This window comes from Hypomesus nipponensis, chromosome 2, assembly GCF_054491055.1.
Source record: "Hypomesus nipponensis isolate SF chromosome 2, ASM5449105v1, whole genome shotgun sequence".
NCBI lineage: Eukaryota > Metazoa > Chordata > Actinopteri > Osmeriformes > Osmeridae > Hypomesus > Hypomesus nipponensis.
The window spans coordinates 17,465,081-17,487,970 of NC_140362.1; the positions used below are offsets into that span (position 1 = coordinate 17,465,081).

A 22,890-nucleotide genomic window follows, 5' to 3' on the forward strand; every position below is an offset into this window, starting at 1 on the left:
CTTAAAAAATGTCTTAAAAACAAATCAAATTAAAAGTATTCCCTCTACTTTGTTCACTCTGTCATCATCATTTCTAGACTAGACTGTTGTCATTTGTCTAGGTTACATCTACTTCTCGTTTAGCTCTGTCGTGTCAACAGGATGTGTGCCAAAACCACAGAAGTGTTAGAGTAGCAGGGTGCCTGTTTCAACATGCTGCTGTCTTTGAAAGTAAGGCAAAGGCATTTTCTATAGAAAAATCGTATCAAGCAGACCTGTTTATTTTAGACTCAATCAGCTCATGCCTTAACTCTAGTAGGACTACTTATTTACAATACAAACAAAGCCTTACTTCACTTTTCACAGTAATGTTTCATAATGCCATGACGCAGACAGAAGGTGGCCAAATAAATAGGGGTGGGTTGGGGTAAAAAGAGGAACAGGAAGAGAGAAAGAGAAGACTGACAGACAGACAGTGTTGGAGAAAGCTTGACATGCTTGTGAAGCTAAAGGCATAGCAGGTTGTTCTCACAAAACATTTAGACAACCAAGTTAAGAATGCTGTGCCTACTCAATGCTGGTAATTGAAGATGAGATTGATCAAATACTAGATTGAAGGAAGAAAAAGGTAAGAAAATAGTAACTTACTTCAATATTGTTTGAAAAAGTTGGGACAGACTCTAGGGGCAAGTAACGCCCTGAGTTGCATTTTTGAGCTGTACATGATGAAACCTGTCATTCTGGTTTCTTATTGATATTCCATCTGCTATTAGAGCCTATTATGAATACAGCTGCAGTAGTTGATCAGTTTGTGGTAAATCTACAGTGAAGTTGTATTAACATATAGCTATACAGTTAGCACTTTGAGGTTTATTGTGTTGCTGTAACACTAATCAGAACAGTATACATCATAATATTTCTTATCTTAAAGTTGTCGCTTTCATCAAAATTAGATTAAACCCAGTGGGAACTTCCCAATGGAAGTGGATGTTACCATGGAATGCTCAAAACGTGAAGTTGCAGTGTCTGAAGAGCAACACTTGGAGCCTCTTATTATCATTGAAGAGGGGGAAATTACTGAGAACACAGTCGTTGGAGGACCAGAGACCATGACTGAAAATAGTTGTGATGATGAAGATAATATACAGGAGGCTGGACAAATAGGAAAACACAGCAGTAAAAGTGAAGAGGATGGAGACCCTGGAAGATGCCCAAGTCAGGTTAAACAAGAGTACAACATAGAAGAAACAAACAGATATTCAGTAACAAACATAGAAGAAAACACATCTCCAGGTTCTGACAAAGTAGGGGAACCAGGTGGTGGAAGAACAGAAGAAACTGAGAACAACCAAGAGATTATTAAAAAAGAAACAGATGAAGAGACAACAGGTAGAGATCACAAGAGACAGAGTCAGGTAGGAATCAGGATGGAAGAAATAGAAGCCAAAAATACTGAAGAAGGCCCCAAGTTGCACATAGAAACATCAACACAGGCTCTACAAGTGGATACAAACAAACTTTCACCCTTTGACCAGCCACTGAATGAGATGTTCAGCACGGTAGACATGCAGGTTAGAAACCTACTGTATTTTTTGTGTAGAGCCAGTAAATGTTCTTGTATCATCGTGTCACATTCACATTGATTCAATTTGCGAGTCTTTTGAGGGAAAAGGTTTTATCTTTGTTACCGTCCCAAAAATATTAAATTGGTTGCAATGAATCTTTGACATTCTAAACCACCCCCAACCTGAATCTGGAAGAAGATCAGGGGTGATTATATTGTACCACTATGTGGGTGTATCAGAAACTATGCCACAACAAACCAAGAAGAGAAAATGATACAATTCTATAGCCACATTTTCTTCCTCTTTTTTTCCCTCCTCTGACTTTCTCAGGCTCGACGATTAACCCCTGATTTCCCAGACACACTTTATGAGTTGCTGTGCACATTGCAAGAAGGAAGACGTCTGAATGACCAGCGCTGCTCTTTCAACGTGGAGATAGGGGGGAGGAGGCGGAGATGCCACTCTGAACCCAGTGTCACCATGCCAGCCAACAGAGGTGACAGAGTCTCTGTTTGTGACAATTGTCTAATGAGAATTGCCATTTGAGGACACAAACTGATCTGTTATGGTTTGTATAGTACACATTTAGTTCCAACAAAAGTAAACTACTATTAGTTTAGTGTGTAATTCTTTGTGTGAAGATTGTTGAAAACCAACACTTATATTGAGATAATGTTTACACTAGGTTTATTGGCGTGATACAGAAATTCAGATGATCCACATGGAGCTTATCTCACACTCATATAACTCCTTTCCCCTCTCCATTTTCAACAGTGGTTTTTTCCTCCATGACTTCACTGCAGAAAGAAGAGTTCTTTGAGTTTGTTGCTACATCACAGGCACGTCGACTGGACGACCAGCGGGCAGAGTTATTAAAAACCCCACCTCCTAAACCCAAAGCCAACAGGATACGGGGCAGTATAAAACTCTCCATAGTGAGAAAACCTCCCCCAGTAGCAGTACCCAAGGAGGACTTGTACAACATGATTCTCAGCTCACAAGTAAGTGGTTTAAACTGTGATAAGCCTATGGAATTTTGGGGGGCGTCATTTTCCATTGCATACTCTTATGTCTTTTGGCTTAACCTCACCACTTTCTCCTCCTGTAGGGTTAGGGGCTTTCATGGTGGCTTAAATCATCTCATGTGCCGTTAACTTGAAACGCTAAGTTATGTGGGTGTTTCTTTTGGTGTAATGTCTTCCCTCTGTGGTCCTTTCAGGCACAGGGCAGACTGGAGGAGCAGCGAAGTGCCGCCCCAGGTCCAATGGATGACGAGGACTTCTTCTCTTTACTGCTGAGGGTTCAGGGGGGACGCATGGACGAACAGAGGACTGAGCTTTCCACAGCTGTCAGTACCTGAGAGCGCACAAGAAAATGGATGGGAAACAAATAATGCAATTCATTCCGTATGCTGGCGCAGCTTTGATCTGTCAACATTTTTTCTGGATGTGTTTTGAGTCTGTGTTGAGAGTGTTGTATGACATAACGGCGCAATAGTGTAGTCATCATTTAGGCCTCTGTCAGAATGTGAATAATATGGGCAATTTTTACTGCAGTTTTCCTGACCAATTTGACAAATTCCTCCTTCTTTGAAGATGTCTTGTGGAATCACCTATTAATAGACATTTACTTATATCTGCAGTCTTTTCACCTTAGCTATATTGTTCCCAACTTTTTTTGTTACAATCGTATAGGTGTAAATAACAAATAAGCAATGCAATACTTTAGGCCCAACAGCTCTGATAGAATGTTTTAATAGCATTGGACAGTGTTTCCATATTGTTGGACAATCTCCTCAGGAAAATAAACAAGATGGTGAAGGTCACAATGACTCGTTTATATGCTCATTTACTTTGTGGGAATGACAAATATATAGCTATGTTTATCTACTTCAGTTATTACATGCAATTTATCAGGGTAGCACACAGCTATAGCCAGAGGGGCCTCTGGAAATACCGACATCATTTTGAGCACCACGCCAACTGCATGAGTTCTCAATGTTCCTAAGTAGTTTTGGGGGAGGTGAAAGTAAATGAGGTAGAAGACTTTAGTTGGTTCCTCAAAGCTCTATAAGTATGCAGGTTTATTATAACTATGGCCACTCTATGTGGTGTGCTACAGTAAAGTAGTGCTCGCAATAAAACAGTTGAGATGTCATGTGTCCAACTGTCTGAAAATGTAGGCATAGAGGGGACACGTTAGACGTTAAAGTGTATGAAAATGTTTAACCAGTGAAAGTTGTCACATTTCATCCATTTGCAGCATTAGCCTGGTAGAGTTACAGGGTAGTAGGCAACCAAGACTAACTTACCTCATAGAAAACCTTTTTGGTTTGGTTTTGATGAAATAGGCCCTCGAGAACCATTTCCAGTGACAAAATTATGCGAATAAATACATGCCGTGGGACTGGACTGGTCTTTTCCACAATTAAGGGGTAAGTTCAATGTCTATGTTTGTGACAACTGTCTCACCCTGACACTTATCCCATTCTGTTTTACTCTGGTGGAAAGGCTAAACAATGTAATCTAACGAATCCCTTTTGGTGCAAGAAAGCAAGTGTGGGTCACAGGAAGTGTAGGCCTATGAATAATAATGATTGTTTAAAAAAAGACTTCTTTCATTTTTATGTGATAAAGGAAATGGCTTCTGACGATTGAGACAGAAACCTGGTAGGAAAAAAAGATGTGCAAAAATAATGACAGTGGTTCATGAATGCGGTTGGCCTACAAATGTGGTCACAAAAAATAAAATGTTAATTCACGGTTGAGATATATTTCTGTAAATGTGAATAAAACAAGTCCCCTAACAACATTCCTACACTCATTAGCTGCGCATTAGTAAGACAACATTTTAAGAGTTTTGGAAAGATCCATTCTCGTCTCTCACGGTTAATGAAATCCCCTTGCTACTTACTTCTGCATGTTCTATGGCTCTGTGTCTGCTTCTTTTTTTTTCTTCTGTGTGCTGTCTTGTGATTCAATGATCCCGCCCTGATGACATCATCAAAACAAGGCTGTGTTAGCGTTTCGAATTCAGTACGGCAACGTGTTTCTTTATTCTCACTTGAAGGGAATACTTGAGGTTGATATTTAGTAAGGTAGGCTAAGGAACTATACAAAAAGAAGTTATTATTCGTCAGTTTTGGTTGTGTGTTGGTATCGGCTACGCCAATACAGAAACATGTTTAAGTGAGGTCGTAAAAGTGAATGGAAAGTATTGAAAGTGAATTTTAACTGGTCATGTCTAAGACAGTTTTATATGAAATATATGAAAGTGTTGACGATACTGTACAGACCGTGTTTACTTAATTGTTCGAATGTATGCACACAAATCAGGAGACTACTAGTGGGGCTAATGGGGTTGGGATTTTTACAATGTGTATAGTCAGGTTTCACGTCATCGACTAAATATCATCGAATGTATTCATCTACACATTATAGTATGTTGGTTAAAATAATCTTTCAACTGTTCATTTTCGTTTCCGCAGATGTTTTCCCTGGTTGCCCTGCTGATCATAAGCCTACCAACAGATGGAGACACCGCACCTATCACCTGCTACAATGACGAAGGAGTTGCTGTTGACTGGTGAGGATAGTTTTGTTGTCTGTATTAAATGTGTTATGTTTGCAGTTGTATCAAAGGCTATAGAAGCACTTCCAATACTCTTAGGTTGTAGTTTGTGAAATTGAGACGTTAACGGCATAGCAGCTTACTTCAACCCCCACCCCTTCTCGCTCTCCAGGTTCTATATCTACAAACTGCCACATAAGCATGGTAGCAAAACTCAAAACGATGGGCAGAAGTATCTACTAATGGATAAAGGGAGTGAGGGATGGACGGATGGGAAAGTCCTGGTGAACGACAGCACTGGAGCACTAGGGAGGACAGTGGGACAGCTATATCAGCAAGAAAAGGTCTGTTGTGTTTTGTATCCCTTCCCAATATGTATTTGTTACATCAGAGCTGGGATAGAGCTATGGAAGACTTCAGTCACAGTCTAATGATTACAGTCACAAGAAATCTACACCATATTCAAAATGTGTAACAATGATATTCTGTTGTTTCTCACTGATAAGACAGATCAGTAGAAAATATGCTGCTTTTAATGTGTGTGTGTTCATTTCAGAGCAGTGAGCTTGCCTATATCTTGTACAATGACCAGAGTCCACCCGAGGATATGGGTGACAGATGGTTTAATGAAAGTGGAAGCAGTGGGGGGCATACTAAGGGTGAGAGAGAGGCCAGCTAAATTATCACACATTTCACATAATCCTTTTTTACACAGTTTCACTCCTTTGCTCAAGTGTATGGTATCTAAACTGGTAGTATTCCAAGCATTTGCAGTCAGACTTAGAATGAGCAAAGTATTACATTTGAATGTAATACATTTGCAACAGCTGCATGTGAAGAGGATCTTCGCTAATTATATCAAACTTGAGGTATAGCGGTAGAACCTGATAGTTGTCACAGGTGTGAGCAGTATCACTTCTAATCGGTTAGCATGGTTGGACATTGAATTGATGGTTTGATTTTTCTCTACAACAGGTGTTGTGCTTCTGGATAAGAATCAGGGGTTTTGGCTGGTCCACAGCACGCCTCGCTTCCCTCCACTACAGAAAAAAGGGCCGTATTCTTACCCGAGTACAGGTGTGATCAACGGACAGAACTTCATCTGTGTCACGTATCCACTGGAGCGCTTTCAGACCATTGGTGAGAAGATGAGTCACCTATCATTTGGAAAGATAAACGTCCATAAGAAATATGTATTGTGGCACAGGCCGTAGACGGTGTATAAAAGGAAAATAGGATGACATCCAGTTGGCAACCCAGTTCTTTAAAAGAAAAAGGAATATTGGATGATTTGGGACTGATAGTGGTCAATAACTTTTAAATAGTCTCATTTTTTGTACCTTTTACCATTTTCATTGCCTGTTATACAAAATGTTTCAATTGTGCAAAGTTGACAATACCCATGAACTAAACAGCCTTTGTATAAGCATTACCAGTTTTTATTTGCATATTATTGTGGAAGTGCAACTACAGCCTCGCCCGTCCACCCAGCAGCTAGCGCCGTAACCATAGCAATGTCTAATCGAGAGTAATCCTTTCTCGATGGCAGTGTAACCATAGAGACAGTGCATCTCCAGCTGTGACTGTTTGCTCCATCAGTTTTATGTATCTTCACGAGTGTTGAGATGGGCACCATTAAGTTAGGTATCGCACTCCTGTTGAGCGCTTCTATTGTAACTGTCTTCAAGCCATAGCGCACCGTGGTAAGCCTAGATATGGTTAAACATATGGTTAAACAATAACTAAAGTTTGTGGTAGGCCGTGCATGGCTGTGCACTCGGCCTAGAGTTTAGTTTGGACAACTACCTGTCAATTTGCTGATGTAGATAGTCATGTTCGCTGGATCATTCAAGTGATTCCTCCTCATGTCCTTCCTTTGTCTATTGCAGGAGAACAGCTGCAGATAAACCAGCCTAACGTGTATGACTGTGATGTTCCCGCCTCCTTGGCAAGTCTGGTGCCCTCCATAGCTGCTGTGTGTAAGAAGAACCAAATGACCAACAGCATCTTTCCTTACACCAGGCCTGCAGCCAACCGCAGCATGTCTCTCACCTCATTGGGTGGAACAAAATTCATAAGTTTTGCAAAAGGAGCATCATTCAATAATGGTAAGGCACCAGTTTGTGCGATCAGCCTTTATATCTTGTGCTGCTTCTTATGCAACAAAGGGAAAACATTCATTTGTGTATGTTATCTTGCATTTGCATCAAGCATTCAGTGGCTTGATAACTATCTATCCTTCTATCAACTTTGATTGTTGATACCTGATACAGTGTTGAACACGCCCTACCCTTCCTCTCTTTCCTATCAGACCTGTATCACTCCTGGGTCGCCCCCACCCTCCAGTCCAACCTTCTGGTCCAGTTCTGGGTGCGCTCGACGGGCATACTCCCATCGAATTGCACCCGGGGCTGGAAGGTCTTAGACATCACCAGCCTCTCCCCAGGCCAGAAGTTCACCTACAAAGCCAGCCAGGACCACTCAAAGTGGGCCATCAGCACCAAGGGGAACTGGGTATGCGTGGGCGACATTAACCGCAACCAGGCGGAGGAGAGGCGTGGAGGCGGGACAGTGTGCCAGCAGGATGCCCTGGTGTGGAAGGCATACAGGATGGCAGCGCTGCAGTGTCAGATGTGTGGGGGAACCATAGCAGACTGTGCCACCTCTGTGGGCTGAGGTACAGCACTTACAGCAGGGAGATGAGGGAAGGGAAACGAAAAGTTGTTTTGTCAGTCATCTCTGACAATTTTGCACAAATCTATTTTTATCATGCCTACTGAAACAAAATTGAAACGCTGCTTCTGATCATGACTAACATTCTTTACATGTAAAACAGGTGCACTTTGCTTTGAGGTTGTTACTGTAGCAACCAGTGGTAGCCTTATGGCCATTCAACAATAATTGTTGACAAATTTCAGGTTGTTAATGTTTTGTATGTGCCATTGTGAATGCAGCTAATTATTTGGATGAATTTGTGGTCGAGCGGTATTGTTAGATTAATGTATGTGTATGCTTGGTTTTGGTACTGTTGTTGAAATGTAGTTCTCTTTTCTGAAATAAAGATGAGAAAAACAGTTTGTGGTGAGGACATCTTTTGCAAGGAAATATTATATTTTCAAAAACGATTATGCTGCAACATTGTATAAACATATTTGAGATGTGTATGCATCTGGTAACTTACAATAACTCAAAATCAAATTCACTTGTATAACAAGTACATTTATTACACAAAAACCAAGCATATATGTAGTGCATAAACATGACATGTTATTTAAAACATGCATAATCATGTATATTGCGAAACATGAAAGGGGTGCACTCCCCTAAGAGAAAGGCACAATCATCTCAGCTTATGCTAGCACCTCATCTCAGATCCCCCAGAATCCTCTCCTTTAGATCCACCATATGAACGCCTCAGTCCCAGCTGGGATTTCAACAGCACTAGAGACTCAAGTGAGTTGACAGGTCTGTATTACACATTGACCCCAAATATTCCTTAATTGTAGAAGTTGGGTTTTAGCTCTCAACCAGTCATACATAATCATTTGGTTAAAAGTAGGCTTTAGCTCTTAACCAGTCATACATAATCATTTGGTTCAGATGACATGTAAGAGAGCAGATCATTTTATGTAGGCTTCTACATGCAGGCTTTAGGTTGAACATTGTATAACGTGTCTATTTATACACTTAAAAAACAAAAGAGTAGAACAAAAATAGAATAAATACTATTTCACATACTGGTTTTGAGGACAGCTATTCCTATCTAGAAACTATACACCAAGTTCAGCTTGTGTGGTACTGAACAGTTTGACGTGGATAAAAGAAAATAAACATAGTCTCTGTAAAAGGCACATACTAGTTTGGAGTTTCTTTAGTGTCTCTGTTTGAAATAATGGTGTAGCTAGGCAGTATACCAAGTATATACACACAAGCCAAAAACATACCATACTTAAAGGATACTTACAAAGTATAAGATTAAAAGCTGTCAAACTCAGTGTCAATTTTAAGTACATTTCCAATGTACTTCCAAGAAAATCTTTGAAGATCTAATTTAATACATTCAAATTAGATTTAAGTACACTCCTTTTCTTTTTAGCAGTAATTATGCCTTATGTTACATTCTACAATGTCCACAGCTAGAGTGCTTTGTGTAGATAATACAAGATGCCGCCAAATAAATCATTAGTATTTCAACCACTATGTCATCAATATATCAATGAATGTCAATTCAAAATGCTACTGAAATAACCATGCTTTTTCTGCATCTTGATTTGAAATGTTTGCTGTTTTGTGTGTTTTTAAAGCAATTGAATGTAACTTTATAAACTACAAATGATACCTTGAGCCTTGACTCCTTGCCACTGTAAACACAATTAAGACACCATATTATACATATACACAGCACATCAACATTGACAAAACGTAGATAGTGTAGTTCAACGAGATAGCCCCAGTGTTTTGCTACGATAACATATCCTTACATCACTTGCATCTCTAGAAGGTCTGTCATTTTGCATATATACTGTATATTTCTAGTATCCATCTTTTGCACAATATTGAAAGAAATTATACTAGACACTACAAGATTAAAGCAATAATCATAATCTGGATTTATTTGTGATCTGTTTAGTCAACTAATAAACTCAAATATCATTCCTTCTGTCAAGACAAAACCTGAGGTACCTCACAGACACAGAGGGAAGCCTTGGTTGCTGTACTAGCATCCATTTGGTTAGACAAGGAAAAAGAGATGCAAATGCCATTGCTCAATGATTTCCATTGGTCCTTCCATTGGTCCTTAGATACTGAAAGGATTTCAAGCTAGCAAGATTGATCCTGCTCTCCACATCAAGTAAATGGTTTCTGGTGTGGTCAGCACGTGATATAAATGTCTTTGCGTCATTGTACAGGTTGAGATACGTTCAGCGGAACATTTTGGTTGAAGAAGCTCAGTTGGAATGTGAAATTGTTTTTGTAAAAAAGGTATAAGTCATTTAGGGCTAGGAGAGACAAGGCCACATATAAAAGAGACATCTTTGTGAAGTCGGGATTTCAATGAGTTTGGAATCATGTGTCAAAAAAGAGTTCTGACCAGTCTCCGCCCCTTGTCTTTGATTCGAGGAAAGGTGGCACTGGTCTCAGTGCTTATTGAATGAGAGCTTAATGGGGTAGTACCCCCTTTTCTTCTAAGTAGGAAGTCCACACTTGAGGAAGTCATAGCGTAGAAGACGTTTCCTGTGGCAGGAATAACTAACTCTGTAGGGTATACAAATATGCAGAGTATGCAAATGAATAGTTGTGGACTATTTACAACCAACATACAATGAGTCTTGCAGCTTTAAGATAATTTCCTCACCTTTTCCTTCAGGAAGTAGTTGAATAAGCTCATATTTGGAGGCCTCTTTACGGTCCTGATTGTTCTTCTCAAGGGCAGAACTGATGACAGTGGGAGTCTTGTCATTGCTGGACACCTGAGCAGACAATGAGACAGCTTTAATCCTACTTGTTTTATTCCGAATGCATTACTGTTCCCCCTAAGGAAAATTGTTTTATTACTGCCAGATGCTTAACAATTTAAGACAGAAAAAGATACAAATGATTCATCTTTAATCCTTTACTTCAGTTAATGTCAGTTTTCTTGTCCCCCCACCATAATGCTTCGATATAAATTCCCATCATGTAAATCCATCCGTATCCTGATGATTCGCATATCTGGCCCCGACCCTTGATGGTTATAGGTGGGATTGTTGCCACAGGAGACGGATCGACGATGTGATTTGACTGTGTTAGGTGATGAGGTCAATGCAGCAGAGGGGGTGGGTTCAGTAGAGGAAGGGGAGGAGTCCACATCAAGACAGGAAACCGAAGGGGATTTCATATGCTGCAACAACAACAACAACAATAATGGTAACTACAAAGCTTCTCCGCCAAGGAGAATGCAGAAGACAAGAAGACACATAAGAGCATTAAAGGACCTTTGTCATTCCATAGCATGTGTTTCTGCAAGCCCTTTAATGATTGATGAACACAAGGTTGTGCTTGTCAGTAAAAAAGCAACATAACATACTACCATTCACACAATAAACAATACAGTAGCTTAACTACTGCATTGTAGTTAAACTACAATACAGTAGCTTAACTACAATACATCCTGTGCTATATATAATATATGTTGGCACATCATTTGATCATTACCTTTGCAAGCTTGGACAGTAAGTGATTGACAGGAGAGGGAAAGTCAAACATACTTTCACTATCACCAGCCAGACTGGTTCTTGAGGAACTTAAGCTGTATAAAAGATGGACAGAGTTACTCATGCATTTGTATACTGTATTGAATGTATGTTTGATACTTAGAGGTTGAACTCAAATCAATATTATTTGTATTTGCAGTATTTACTCTGGGCACTGAGTGACGATGACAGTGGGGGTAGGGCCACGACTTGGACTAGGTTCACTTGGCGCTTCTATCTTATTGGAGAGTCTATAACTGCAGCACACATAACAAAACACAAGTTTAAATTTTTTTTTTGCATGCATATACCAATATAAGAGTAAAACAAAGATATGGTATACTGTATTATTGTGCTCCTATTCCATTGTACCTTTCTTCTTCAGTTAGTGTCGGAACACTGTTGTACCACTGTAGGAAGGCCTCGTCAGAGATGAAGACACAGTTTTTACAGGAAGATTGGAGGAGTCGAATTTGAGCTAAAACTTCAAATTCCTGTAAAAAAACAAAACCCCTTATCTCTTTCTCTCTCTCATATATATATATATATATATATATATATATATATATGCACATACAGTATATAAACATAAATGCTTATAGCATAAACAGCTTAAAAATTCAGTGAAATTATATATCAAAGTAAAACAATAGCGTAAAAATCTAAATAGTACACTGCTTCTGCTTTTAACTTGACTTAATGACCCTACAAGGAGTGCTGAATTCTTTCCATTACGAAACAATGCAATACTTACACGTCTCCGTTTGTCAAAGTTGATATAGCCATTCTGAAAGGGAGAAACAGGAAGTTTTTGTGTAATTTTGTCGGGTCACAAATGAGTATGTCACAAATGAGTTTCACTTGAAATGATGATTGCAGTGGTTTGATTCATTTGCAAGAGGACACCTCACCTCTAGCTTGTCTTTGACTGCTGTGTCCAACATAGTGAGGTCAGTCAGGAAGATGCCCAAGTAGGGCACTGTGCCCTGGGCACTGGACTGAAAGAGAAGAAAAAGCAGGAGCATTGTCAGCACCACTGAACATATATGTCTGTATTCTTTATATCATGGTAATGTCTTAATTAGACCAAGCAGTCTACCAATCGAATAAAAATCACTATGTCAAAACAATATGGATATGAGAGCCCTCATATAAACATTGAGATTATTAATGAAAAATAATAAAGATTTTTGTGCTATTTGTCCTGCTTATCAACTACTTGGCCATATTTTGCACTTACTAGACATGCCAAGGATCACTGTGATTCACTTTTGATTAGCACTAATGTACATTGTAATCTTTAAGGATAATTTTTTTTTTTTAATGTTGTGCATATTAATTCAGCTGTAACAGTGCCATTTCTTACCAGGGATCAATAATAGTAGAATTGTAGTTGGTCATACATTCCCATATTGTTCTGTAACACTTCTGTTACAAGATATGTGTGACATTAAATTATCTTACCCCTATATGTTTTCTGTTGTTCATTTTGCCGTCCACATTGGCAAACTTCGAAGTGCCCTCCTAGAAAAGACACAAACAAACAGTGGATATTCCTCTTCCATTCAAAAAGGGTTTACCACATTGACTTTGACTATACGGTGTATAAAAATAGCATCGGCTGAAAAATCCTGACAAATTATGCTGTATACTTCTTGTATTGAATGCCTTACACGTTTTCAACCTTGTCTGGTAGAGCTACCCATTTCAGGCATAATGAGCTAGGAAGTGGCTTGCTCTGGCGATTATCAAAGCCCAACAGAAGATGTCGGAGAAGCTTTCTCCGACATCAAAGCTCTGATTGAAGTTTTCAAATGAAAGCAACAGCAAATGCTTTTGGGAATTTGCGAATGTATATGGCTAAAATTGATGCTAATGCATAAGTATTGATGCCTGCATAGTTTAATAGTGAGTCCAAATTATGTAAATACTTCTTATTCCCCCAACCCCCACTCACAATGCCTCCTGAACACAATTCATATTTAGAGAAACTGCTGTTTTGTGTGACAGATTTGTGGCAGCTATACAGAACCAGATTAAACCTATTTTGGGCCTAAACAGCATGTTTACTCTGACGTAGATACTCTTAAAAAAAGGACTTTCACTTCTGTAAGTTTTTATTGAGTACATATAAGTACAAATTTTGCATGAGCTTAATCGTTCAAACTTAATCATTTTTGGAAACCTGTCTCCATAAAAGTACCTCACCTCTTTGAGCAGCTCTCTGCTGTGGGAGAAATTGTCCTTCTCTGAGAAAATGTCTGACAGCTCCTCGTATCTCCTCACGGCCTCCCTGTCAGGGTCACGTGACAAAGACGATGAGTGATGGGTGTAAAAAAGGCTTGGCCGACATTCTTTCCAAGAGACACAACATTACACCCCAGATCAAAACTATGATGAAAATGTTAATGAAATATTATACTTGTCTGTCTCTAGCCAGGTGCGCCTCAGTCTGTGGATGGGGTTACTCTGCAGTGCACAAACAATGGCATACAAGGACGAGAAGTTTTTCCTGGCTCTGCACTCCTGTTCAAAAAGACATGCACACACCCACACATTATGTACTACACACAAACCAGCAGGTCAATGGGTTTGAAAGGCATTGAATTACTCTTACTGTCTGACATGTTCAATCATGCACAGTTATAAAGATATTTCTTTCTTTAAAAAAAAGTTGCTGGGGGGGGGGGGGGGGGGTCAGGAGAGTGATCTGGAGACAAAATGTATAGGAAAATAGTTTACATTCTTGAATGCAATAATTACTAAATCATATCCAGAGAATGAAGGCTGTGTATTTTCAAATAACGAATGCTAAGTAAATACTTTCTGTCCACCAGTGCCAATCAGTCAAACGTAATTTCTGATAAGACATATTTGTCATATTGCACAGACAGCATATTGAATTATTTAAATGATCCCAGTGTCCTTTGGCTTTTTGTGTTTGACCCACTAACCTCCGCCACACTGATCCATTGCTCAAGGACACGAGCTCTCTGCCAGCTGCGTAGCTGCGTGGACCACAAGCAGGACGCCGACACAGTATTGGCAAGCTTGTTAAACTGCCGTACCGTGGCCCGAACAGACCAGCACACTCCCTCCCGTCCTTTCTTATCTCTTTGGGACCACAATGAACCAAGGCAGTGGTACGGAACCAGACGGACAAACAACTCCTGGCAGAAGGAGGGAGGCGAAAGAGAGAGGTGGGCAAAGAGAGATCGGCCGCAGGAGAGAATTTGGGTTATGGGGATGACATTGTTTTTTACGTGTAACTTTGTAATTGACAGGAACAAGGCAAATGAAGATCATCATTTTTAAATTTCATGAAGGGAGATTCAATGTAACAGGGTTTCGGCTCACAGTCTCTATCTTTGTAAGCTGCTCAGCAATCAGCCCAGCTGGAAAAACCAGTATGTTGGTGGCATCGAACTTGGAGAGGTCAGGAGGGGGAATCCGGGAGATAGTTTTATCTGAAGAGACATCCAGTACAACGAGACATTGACATTAATGAGGCCTAATAAATCAAACTGAAAATGCTAGTAAGGCTTATGAAAGAGCCATTCAGAGCGGTCAGCCACCACCAAAGACTAAGAGTGTAGAATATTGGCTTAATCCCAGTGTTATGGTCATATGCCTTGTTCAAGGGCTGAATATTTTTTACGGTATGCACCTCAAAGCCCACTTTCATTCTTGATTACTAAACGTGTAGGCTACCTACAAGACAATATGAATATGGATACTCAAAATGAACACGGACCTGTTTGGCTGTCAGAAAGCAGAGCCTTCTCACTGAGCTCCTCTGCAATCTTCAGGAGGCGACTGCGGAGATCTGAGGCTGAAAAGTCCTGGGGGAGGAGAGGGGCTAGGCGGAGCAGGTGGGAGGGCTCCCCCAAAGAGAGAAAATCCTCGGGGTACTCCGAAAGCCAAGTGTTAAACACCATGCACACCGCTCTGAGGAAAAGAGGAAGGAAGAGAAGAGGAACAAGATAGACAGAGATGTGAGGAAAAATGTGTTAACAGATACATGGCTGGAGATATGTAGTGCTTTGAAAGCCTCACCTGTTGAAACTTTGCCTGGTCTGACTTCTTGTGCTTTCTCCTGGTGGATGCTCTAATCTAGACAGAGGCAACCAAATGAAATCATCAACAAACAGTGCAACTTTAAACATGTGGCCAATTGATGTATTTCTGTGCCGAGGCTTCTTTGCCTGGAATTTCGCTGTATTCATTGATGTGTTTTTTCAACCTGTCAGTCAGGATGTCCAGCACTCTCTTGGTGGTGATGAAGGAGCGATAGGTGGAGAGAAAGATTGTAATAAAGGAGGAGTCTCCCATAGAGAAGGAGTGGAGAAGGTGTAGGACTAGCTTCTCTTCTGTTCCTGCTTTCACACATTGGGAGCGTGGGGCAGAGGACTGAATGGAGGCAGAGGAGGGAAGGAAAAGAGAGGACGTTTTTTTTCAAACTAAAAGGACCCTTTAACAACCCTTTGTCTCTTTTTTCAACAACACATATGTGTTGTATCGTATGTTGAATTGTGTGCATTCTCACCTTTGGACTGGTGGTGGTGCCATGCTGTTGTTTCATCACAACCGTGTATATCACTCCATCCTCCTGCTCCTCCAACACAGTGGACTGAGGAAAAAAAGTTTCATGTTCACTTCAAAAAGGCTTGAGAAACGTTTCAAATGTATAGCATTATAGACTTCTGGCACATACAGCAACAATCAACTACAATATGCAGTATGATTCATTGTGTTGGGTTATAAATGTAAGTGGGAAGACTTCGTATGCGGGAGGTAAGCACAGTTTTTGGTATTATGGGCTCATATTCCCTTTCTGATACTTAAGTTCTCTACAACAGATTCAATCGAATCCCCTATTGACGCCAGGGCAAGATTTGGGAAGAAAGAGGGTGGCCAAGTTAGTGTGTGAGTTAACCTTACCAAGTCCAGAGGACAGTACCATGTTGTTTTCATCGGGGAGAGCTCACCCTGAAGGACATCCACATAGATTATACAGATATCACTCAAAATTAGCTGTAGACTTATGAAGTCTTATCCATGTCTTAGCCTCATATAAGGCCCAGGCAAAATGGAATCACACGCCAATATTTGCTTGTGTATGTTTTTAGAATGACAGAATGTTTGACTTTTTGGTAAGCAAAGCTTGCTGTTTAAACTATAGCGTTGAAAATATTACAGAAACATGTCTTTTTAGGTAAACCTATTACAACAGTACTGATGCTGAATACTGACAGGAAGTAACAAATTGGAACAATCACACATTTACTGGGGTGATTTAGGGACTGCCTTGTGCCACCCTATTCAGTACGATCAAAATACCTCAAATGCATGTCAAAAAGAATCTTGGAGTGGAACATGATGTTTGTTTACAAACAAAGAACCGCAACAGCATGTTTTTGATAATGAACATACATGAAGGTATTTGAATCTGACAGTACAGTAGTAGATGTTTCTTTGGAATACACATGAAAACACATGCGACAACATAACTTTAGCTGAAACCATTTCCATTTAAAGAATAAATGAAAGTCACTCAAAATGTGAGAATAATATAGATTGTCACAAACAAATGATTAAATAACTAACATGCCATTCAATTAGATACTATAACATATTCAAGGAACATATCCTGTTACACTTCTACTGACATTGAGACTAATGCACAGGGATTTTCCATTCTGAAACATGTATGAGAAACAGTGACATCATGATTCCGTTGACACTGAACATGATAATTTCATCATATGGATCCTTTCTACTCCATATGTCTACTAAATAAACCAACTATAGAAAATGAATCAAAGCAATAATAACTAAAAAAATAACACTTGTTTCACTTCTTATAAGAGACAGTTTACTGTCTGTTGTATTTGTCTCTCATCACCTAGTTTCCAAACTACGACAGACTTCCAAATACTATTTTCAGATGAGGGTAACATAAAACTGCAGGCACAAGTAAAAATAAGTTCATGTGGACAACTGATTAGGGCTGAACAATAGCCGCTGTTACTTATTATCTGCTAATGTCCTTAGTTTACCTGTTATATTGCTGTTACTGGCATTAGACACTGTAAGCGTCCATAAACCTGATTCACATTACCTTAACTTGATTATCAAAGTTCAGTGCTCTATGTAGTAGATGTACCATATTGTAGTAAATATATTAGAATATTTCTTTGAGTGCTGGTTTTGAACAAACTGGTTTGGCTGTCCATTGTGCTTTCCTCTCTTGCTGAGCCTTTCAGTTAACACATATCTACTCGTCCTTTTCTTTCTTTCCCACAAACTCATGCCAGATGTACTTCAAGTTCCCACCACAAGCACACAAGTTACCTTTGACTCGACAAGTCCAGGCAGGCAAAGAACATTGATCTTCCTTGAAATCTTCACCAGAAAGGAGCAAACATTATCTCTGACCTGCCTTGACTTTTCCTTTAACTACTTGACTGTGGATTATTATTGACCGCTGACCTGCTTCTGAGTCTTTGTCTTTCGATCGTCTAGATTTTGCACCCGTCTTCGACCAACACACAAAAACACACCTGAAGCAATAGCTAGGGCCACCCCCTGTGCTAATACGTAATGGACACACCTATCACACACTCACACACACACACACACACACAAAATAAGATAAAGACCTGCACATAAACACACAAGGACAAGCTCCAGTCAGTCTAAACGACCAAAGTTATTGTTTGAACATTACAATACATTCTCTCTCCCAATTTTTCCTCCCCCCTGTCCCTTTATCTTACCTTACATAAATTACCTTCCGCCAATGTGGATGAACCTGTTTGGCGGAGTACCCAGTCACTCTCTGAACAGATCACATGCAGAGAGAGTATTGCTTGAGGTCTGACATATTGATTTCACGCTAGCCCACATGGGCTGAGTTTTTTATCCGCCCTGATAAAATACACTTGACTGCCAAAAGCTGGTCAAAAATGTTAAGTCAACCAGGAGGCAAGCCCTGTTTACTTAGGGTAGCAGTGGCTAATGTTGCTAACTGCTAGTCTTGTCCCTTTAGAAACAACAAGGTAAGACTGTGTAAACATACTGCAGTAACTAGAAACCATGTACACAAAGTAAAGCTGTGAGATGATTATAACACATTGTTAAAGTTCAGAAAGTGCTATCAAAGCTAACTCTTCAGTGCATCCCCTAACTGTTGTGATCTAAGCCAGCTGGGGGGTGCTAAGGCTATATGACAGTTCACAACAACTGACTCTCACCAGGGTTTTGCACCCACTATGCATGTTTTGACACTTGCATTTTGACACTGGCATTTTAAGGACAACTTTTAATTGTACTACTGTATTTTGTAGATTTACACTCTATATGTAAGTAATTTGTTTTTAATGTTGCATCTTCTAATGTAACAGCGCAATTTATATCTGGGGTCCAATAAAGAGCTACTCGACTCAAATACCACAAAGATGTTTTTGTACTGAAGCACTTAGTATTATTAACTAACAGTACAATGTTTAATGTAAATACCATGAACTTGAAGTAAAGTTGAGGTCAAATTGTATACATATTTCAACAAATAAATAGCATTTTATTCTAAAGTGTATTTAAGTTGAATCACAGTTGTCAAATGTGTTGGTTATCCCCACCACTTTCAGTAAACAGAGGATTTGAAAGAGTCCACTAGGGATCTAGTTAACCATATCAGCCTAGCCAAATATTTTGGGCCTTCGCAATTTGCGATAGTTAAAAACTCACATATTAAAATGAAATACCTCAATTCAAATAGATTTTCTGTCTAACAGTGTCCATACTCTAAGCCAAACTATTTGATAGGTAGAGTATCTTCTCAAACAGTCAAAGTAAAAACTTGACCGCCAGGCAGCTTTAAAGATAAGATAGGAATCGTGGCCATCATTGCCGGAGGTTCATTTCCTGAGGAAACATTGTGATAAGAAGCAAGGACTTTATTTCAAATATAATTTAAATTCCATTGCTCATGATCTGTCCCAGCCATTATCTTTAATACACATGCTTCTTTCTTCTTCAATGCTAATTAGGATTTTAGAAGTCCCTTTCTCTCATGACTCGATACTCTCCTTGTCTCTACGTTTCCATGTTTTCTTTTCCCTCCATACAGGAAGTCCATAATGGGCAGAGACAAACACAGGAAGCAGGACGTACAGTGTTGTCATAAAGCTATTTTTCCTCCTTCTCCTTCCTTCACAACAAAGTTCCGTCAGCCTCTTAACACCACTGCAATGGAGTAAAGGACAATTCCCCCCCCACCCCCATCAAGCAGGAACTGTGTCGTAGTGCCTCCAACTTAATACTTAAGTTTCAATTCTGCCAGTTGTCTGCTGCTTACAACAACTATTTTCAGCTTTCTGCCTTAAAATAACACCCCATTTTGCCAGCTATATTTTGAAATGGTAGATTATTGTCATTATTCAACATGCAGTAGCACTACTGCTGCCACGATTATTGTTTGTAACTGCGTAACATTATTTCTATTGGGGGGTGGTCATAAATATATCTTCTGAAGCTTTATTTAAAGATGCCCATTGTTGTGGAGCTCTCCCCATGTCTCGCACCCCTTCCTTCCTATCTTTCTCTGTTTGTCTTCTCACGCTTTCTTTTAGTTATGCCCTTTTCTGTTTCTTTTTGTTTTTTAAATAAGTGAAGTATGAAATTTAAGCCTTCTTTATAGCCTTGTGTCAAATCTATCTCTATCCAATTTAGCTATAAATCTTGCTTGCATGATTATTTTATCTATGAAGGTCATATCCCAGGGGCAACCCCCCCCCCCCCTCCCCCCACCCTAAAATTGTTCATTCGTTTTTGTGCACAGCCAAGCCCAAAATCAAAACGCTACAGACAATGTGGGTCACTAGCAAAACTGTGAGACCCATTTTAGAGAGAAATGCAGGTGTCACTTTCACTTGTTCCACTGAGCTAGTGAATTACTGCAAATCATTCATTACAGCTGCAATTTCAGTAATATTGCTAATCGCCAAAGTCTAAGTCTATGAAAACACATACGGAGAAAGAACCCGGTATTACTCTGAGAAGAAAAGTTCACCCGTCTGCAAGGGGTGGCTATTTATTGTGAGTTCTGAAATCCATTGTACGAACCTATACACGTGCATCCAAGTTTCCCTCATGAAAGAGTAAGCAAGCGCCTGGATTGGATTCCACTTGACAGGCTGTCTGTGGGGATTGCCTATGATATTGTATCTGTGTGCACCGTGGGGGAAAGAGCAGGTGTACAACACAGCATCCCGCAGACCGCCACATACATTATTTACATTCAGCCTGCGCAGCCGTCATATGACCCCCAATTGGGAGTGGATGGAGAGGAAGTTTCCCTTGTTGAAGTCTGAGTCAGTGTGACTTCTTAATATAGCCTGGGGAGTTTCTAGTGGTTGCTTGCGAACATTCAAATCGCGGCCCAGGCGAATAAGACAACCACAAGTTCAGCTGTCATATGTACAGTATATGTCTTCTTCATTTATGTATCTTAAATTACTATTTAAAAATATATATATAACAACGTGGAACTTTGATGAAACTGCATCAACTCTTGTACAGCAACATGATGTGTCCTCTAATAAAGATTAACCATTTTAAAGCAGCTCGGGAATCATATTCACCTATTTTCCATACAGTTCTTTTTTCCATATATTTATTTTTTATATGTATTCATTTAGTGTCATTTACAAACACTACTTTGTGGAAAGTACTTGGAAAGTAACCTCTTTGTTGTCTATTTGTAATTTACTGTAGGGTGATATATCCCCTCTGGCTTTTCTGCCAATCGACCAACCAGGCCTGCTGTTTACTCAGAATCTGGTTGCTTTTTTACCACGGTTTTTCAGTGAACTGCTTAAGGGCCACATACAATCTGTGCAGATTCAGTCAGACAAAGATTGATTGGCATGCACTTGCCACTTGGGTGAAGTTTTCCTTTTTTTCTTTACAATATGTGTAACATTTATCTCGTTGACACGTTTGATTGTAGTGTCAGATAAATAATATTTTTGTGTGTTCGGAGAGACTGATAATGAGAAAGGAGAAACCAGAGTCCATCCCAACTTTATCCATATAGAAGTGTAATTCTGACTTGATGTCTTAGCATCAGATTGTTGCTAGTACCTCCCCATTTTGTTTTTAACTGCTGTACATTTATGAAGAAGAGTAAAGAAAGTCCCTTCAAACCTCTAAGGTGTCCAGTTCTTTGCTGTCAGTCATTCTCCCTGATTGGCTGCTGGGGTTGTTGTTGTCAAGTGGTAAGGGCCGGTAGCCAATGAGAGGAACTTCCCTTGACCCCACCCCTGGCAGGTCTATTCCACCTGTCCGCATATTACGAGGAAGCATTGTGCCAGCAGCTGTGAACAAGTTGAAGAAAAGTACATGGAAGTGTTAAATTGAGGCACATAGCACTAGCATATATTCTGAAAGAGTGTTATCTGGAGAAAGCCTATAAAGGTATTGTACATGCCAGGAGCAAACATCATTATGTTACATTTATTACATTTTCCCAGCACTCACATGAAAAAAAAACTATGGTGAACTTGGCAGTTCATTTGTTTAGGCTATATGGCTTTCATTTAATGTCAACCAACCTTACTCCAAATTTGAATACCACCCCTCCTTCCCTATTAAATCCCTGCTATCTTGATTACCATGAAGACAGAAACAAACGGTTACAGGAAGAGAAACAGCATCACAAGAAAAAAGTAGGTGGCAGGAGCATTGTGTCCTCATATAGGGAACACACCCTATTAACAATAGCTTACTTTTTAAGGTATGAAGTTGGAAATCAGTTCAGCAGATCTAGGCCTCCAATTACGATTACAGAAAGGATGTTTCCGAAAACCTTTGGATAGGTAGGCTGTCCATGTCCCTTTAACGATTGCTTGCTCCAAGGTTGAATAACTTGCATTCATACTGCTCCTCACCAAGGCAAACACTCAATGAATGTACTATTTACATCACTAGGCTGTTGCCTACAGCAGTATGGGTCACACCCCGTAATACAAATGTTCTATGTGTCCAGTGCAGCCGTTGGACGGTGATATTTTGACTTATTAACATGATTCTGCCTACCTTCTATCAGAAACTTTTTATTCGAATAATTTGGGGTTTTCAGCCATCATAAAAGTTTGCATACATGCTCATTTGTTTCTGCTGACAAACATTCAAATTATTTCAGTCAAGGCCGTACGTGATGAAGAAATGTAGGAAATGAAATTAGTAACGATAAATTGAACTCACAGTGAGCGATGTCATTCGCTGGATCTATTGCGTGTCCAACTGTGGTCAGCTGAATTGCGACAACATCGGGGTGCTGCTGTTGTCCACGATCCAATGTGTGGTAGGCTACCGGTCAGTTGACGAATGTCGCGCCCATCCGTTCTGACAGACGACGAGGGACGAGACTTTCTCCCCCTATCTATGTCCCCTGCTAGTCGCCTGTCAAGCCGTCATCGGATGATAGCAATACTGGACGCTTTTTGTTAGCTGTAGCAACATTCGCCCTCTCCCTCTCT

General features: G+C 39.9%; 3 protein-coding genes across 6 annotated transcripts; 2 read left to right on the plus strand and 1 right to left on the minus strand.

The window, feature by feature from the left end:
- Window positions 1-427: 427 nt before the first annotated feature.
- Window positions 428-3,372, plus strand: gpsm3 (G protein signaling modulator 3). Its single transcript, XM_084670518.1, has 5 exons — window positions 428-607; window positions 933-1,550; window positions 1,875-2,040; window positions 2,319-2,545; window positions 2,764-3,372. The coding sequence occupies exons 2-5, from the start codon at window positions 957-959 to the stop codon at window positions 2,902-2,904; spliced, it is 1,128 nt and encodes a 375-aa protein (XP_084526644.1). The 5' UTR covers window positions 428-607; window positions 933-956; the 3' UTR covers window positions 2,905-3,372.
- A 1,147-nt stretch (window positions 3,373-4,519) lies between these two features.
- Window positions 4,520-8,188, plus strand: dnase2 (deoxyribonuclease II, lysosomal). 2 transcript variants are annotated; one of them, XM_084708740.1, is made up of 7 exons: window positions 4,520-4,641; window positions 5,032-5,129; window positions 5,287-5,458; window positions 5,671-5,773; window positions 6,090-6,254; window positions 7,004-7,222; window positions 7,426-8,188. In XM_084708740.1, exons 2-7 carry the CDS (start codon window positions 5,032-5,034, stop codon window positions 7,788-7,790), a joined length of 1,122 nt encoding a protein of 373 aa, XP_084564866.1. In that variant the 5' UTR covers window positions 4,520-4,641; the 3' UTR covers window positions 7,791-8,188. The 2 variants fall into 2 exon arrangements, with proteins under 2 accessions (XP_084564866.1, XP_084564865.1); XM_084708739.1 differs by having other exon boundaries at window positions 4,552-4,579.
- A 534-nt stretch (window positions 8,189-8,722) lies between these two features.
- On the minus strand, window positions 8,723-22,890 carry rgl2 (ral guanine nucleotide dissociation stimulator-like 2). 3 transcript variants are annotated; one of them, XM_084708736.1, is made up of 20 exons: window positions 22,616-22,887; window positions 21,557-21,726; window positions 16,289-16,336; window positions 15,894-15,977; window positions 15,591-15,757; window positions 15,404-15,460; window positions 15,102-15,295; window positions 14,705-14,814; window positions 14,302-14,517; window positions 13,770-13,873; window positions 13,556-13,640; window positions 12,812-12,871; window positions 12,259-12,345; window positions 12,102-12,134; window positions 11,720-11,841; window positions 11,515-11,604; window positions 11,310-11,403; window positions 10,765-10,995; window positions 10,471-10,585; window positions 8,723-10,370 (listed from the first exon to the last, which is right to left on the minus strand). In XM_084708736.1, the coding sequence occupies exons 2-20, from the start codon at window positions 21,713-21,715 to the stop codon at window positions 10,189-10,191; spliced, it is 2,238 nt and encodes a 745-aa protein (XP_084564862.1). In that variant the 5' UTR covers window positions 21,716-21,726; window positions 22,616-22,887; the 3' UTR covers window positions 8,723-10,188. The 3 variants fall into 3 exon arrangements, with proteins under 3 accessions (XP_084564862.1, XP_084564863.1, XP_084564864.1); XM_084708737.1 differs by lacking the exon at window positions 16,289-16,336; XM_084708738.1 differs by lacking the exon at window positions 8,723-10,370 and having other exon boundaries at window positions 10,733-10,995; window positions 22,616-22,890.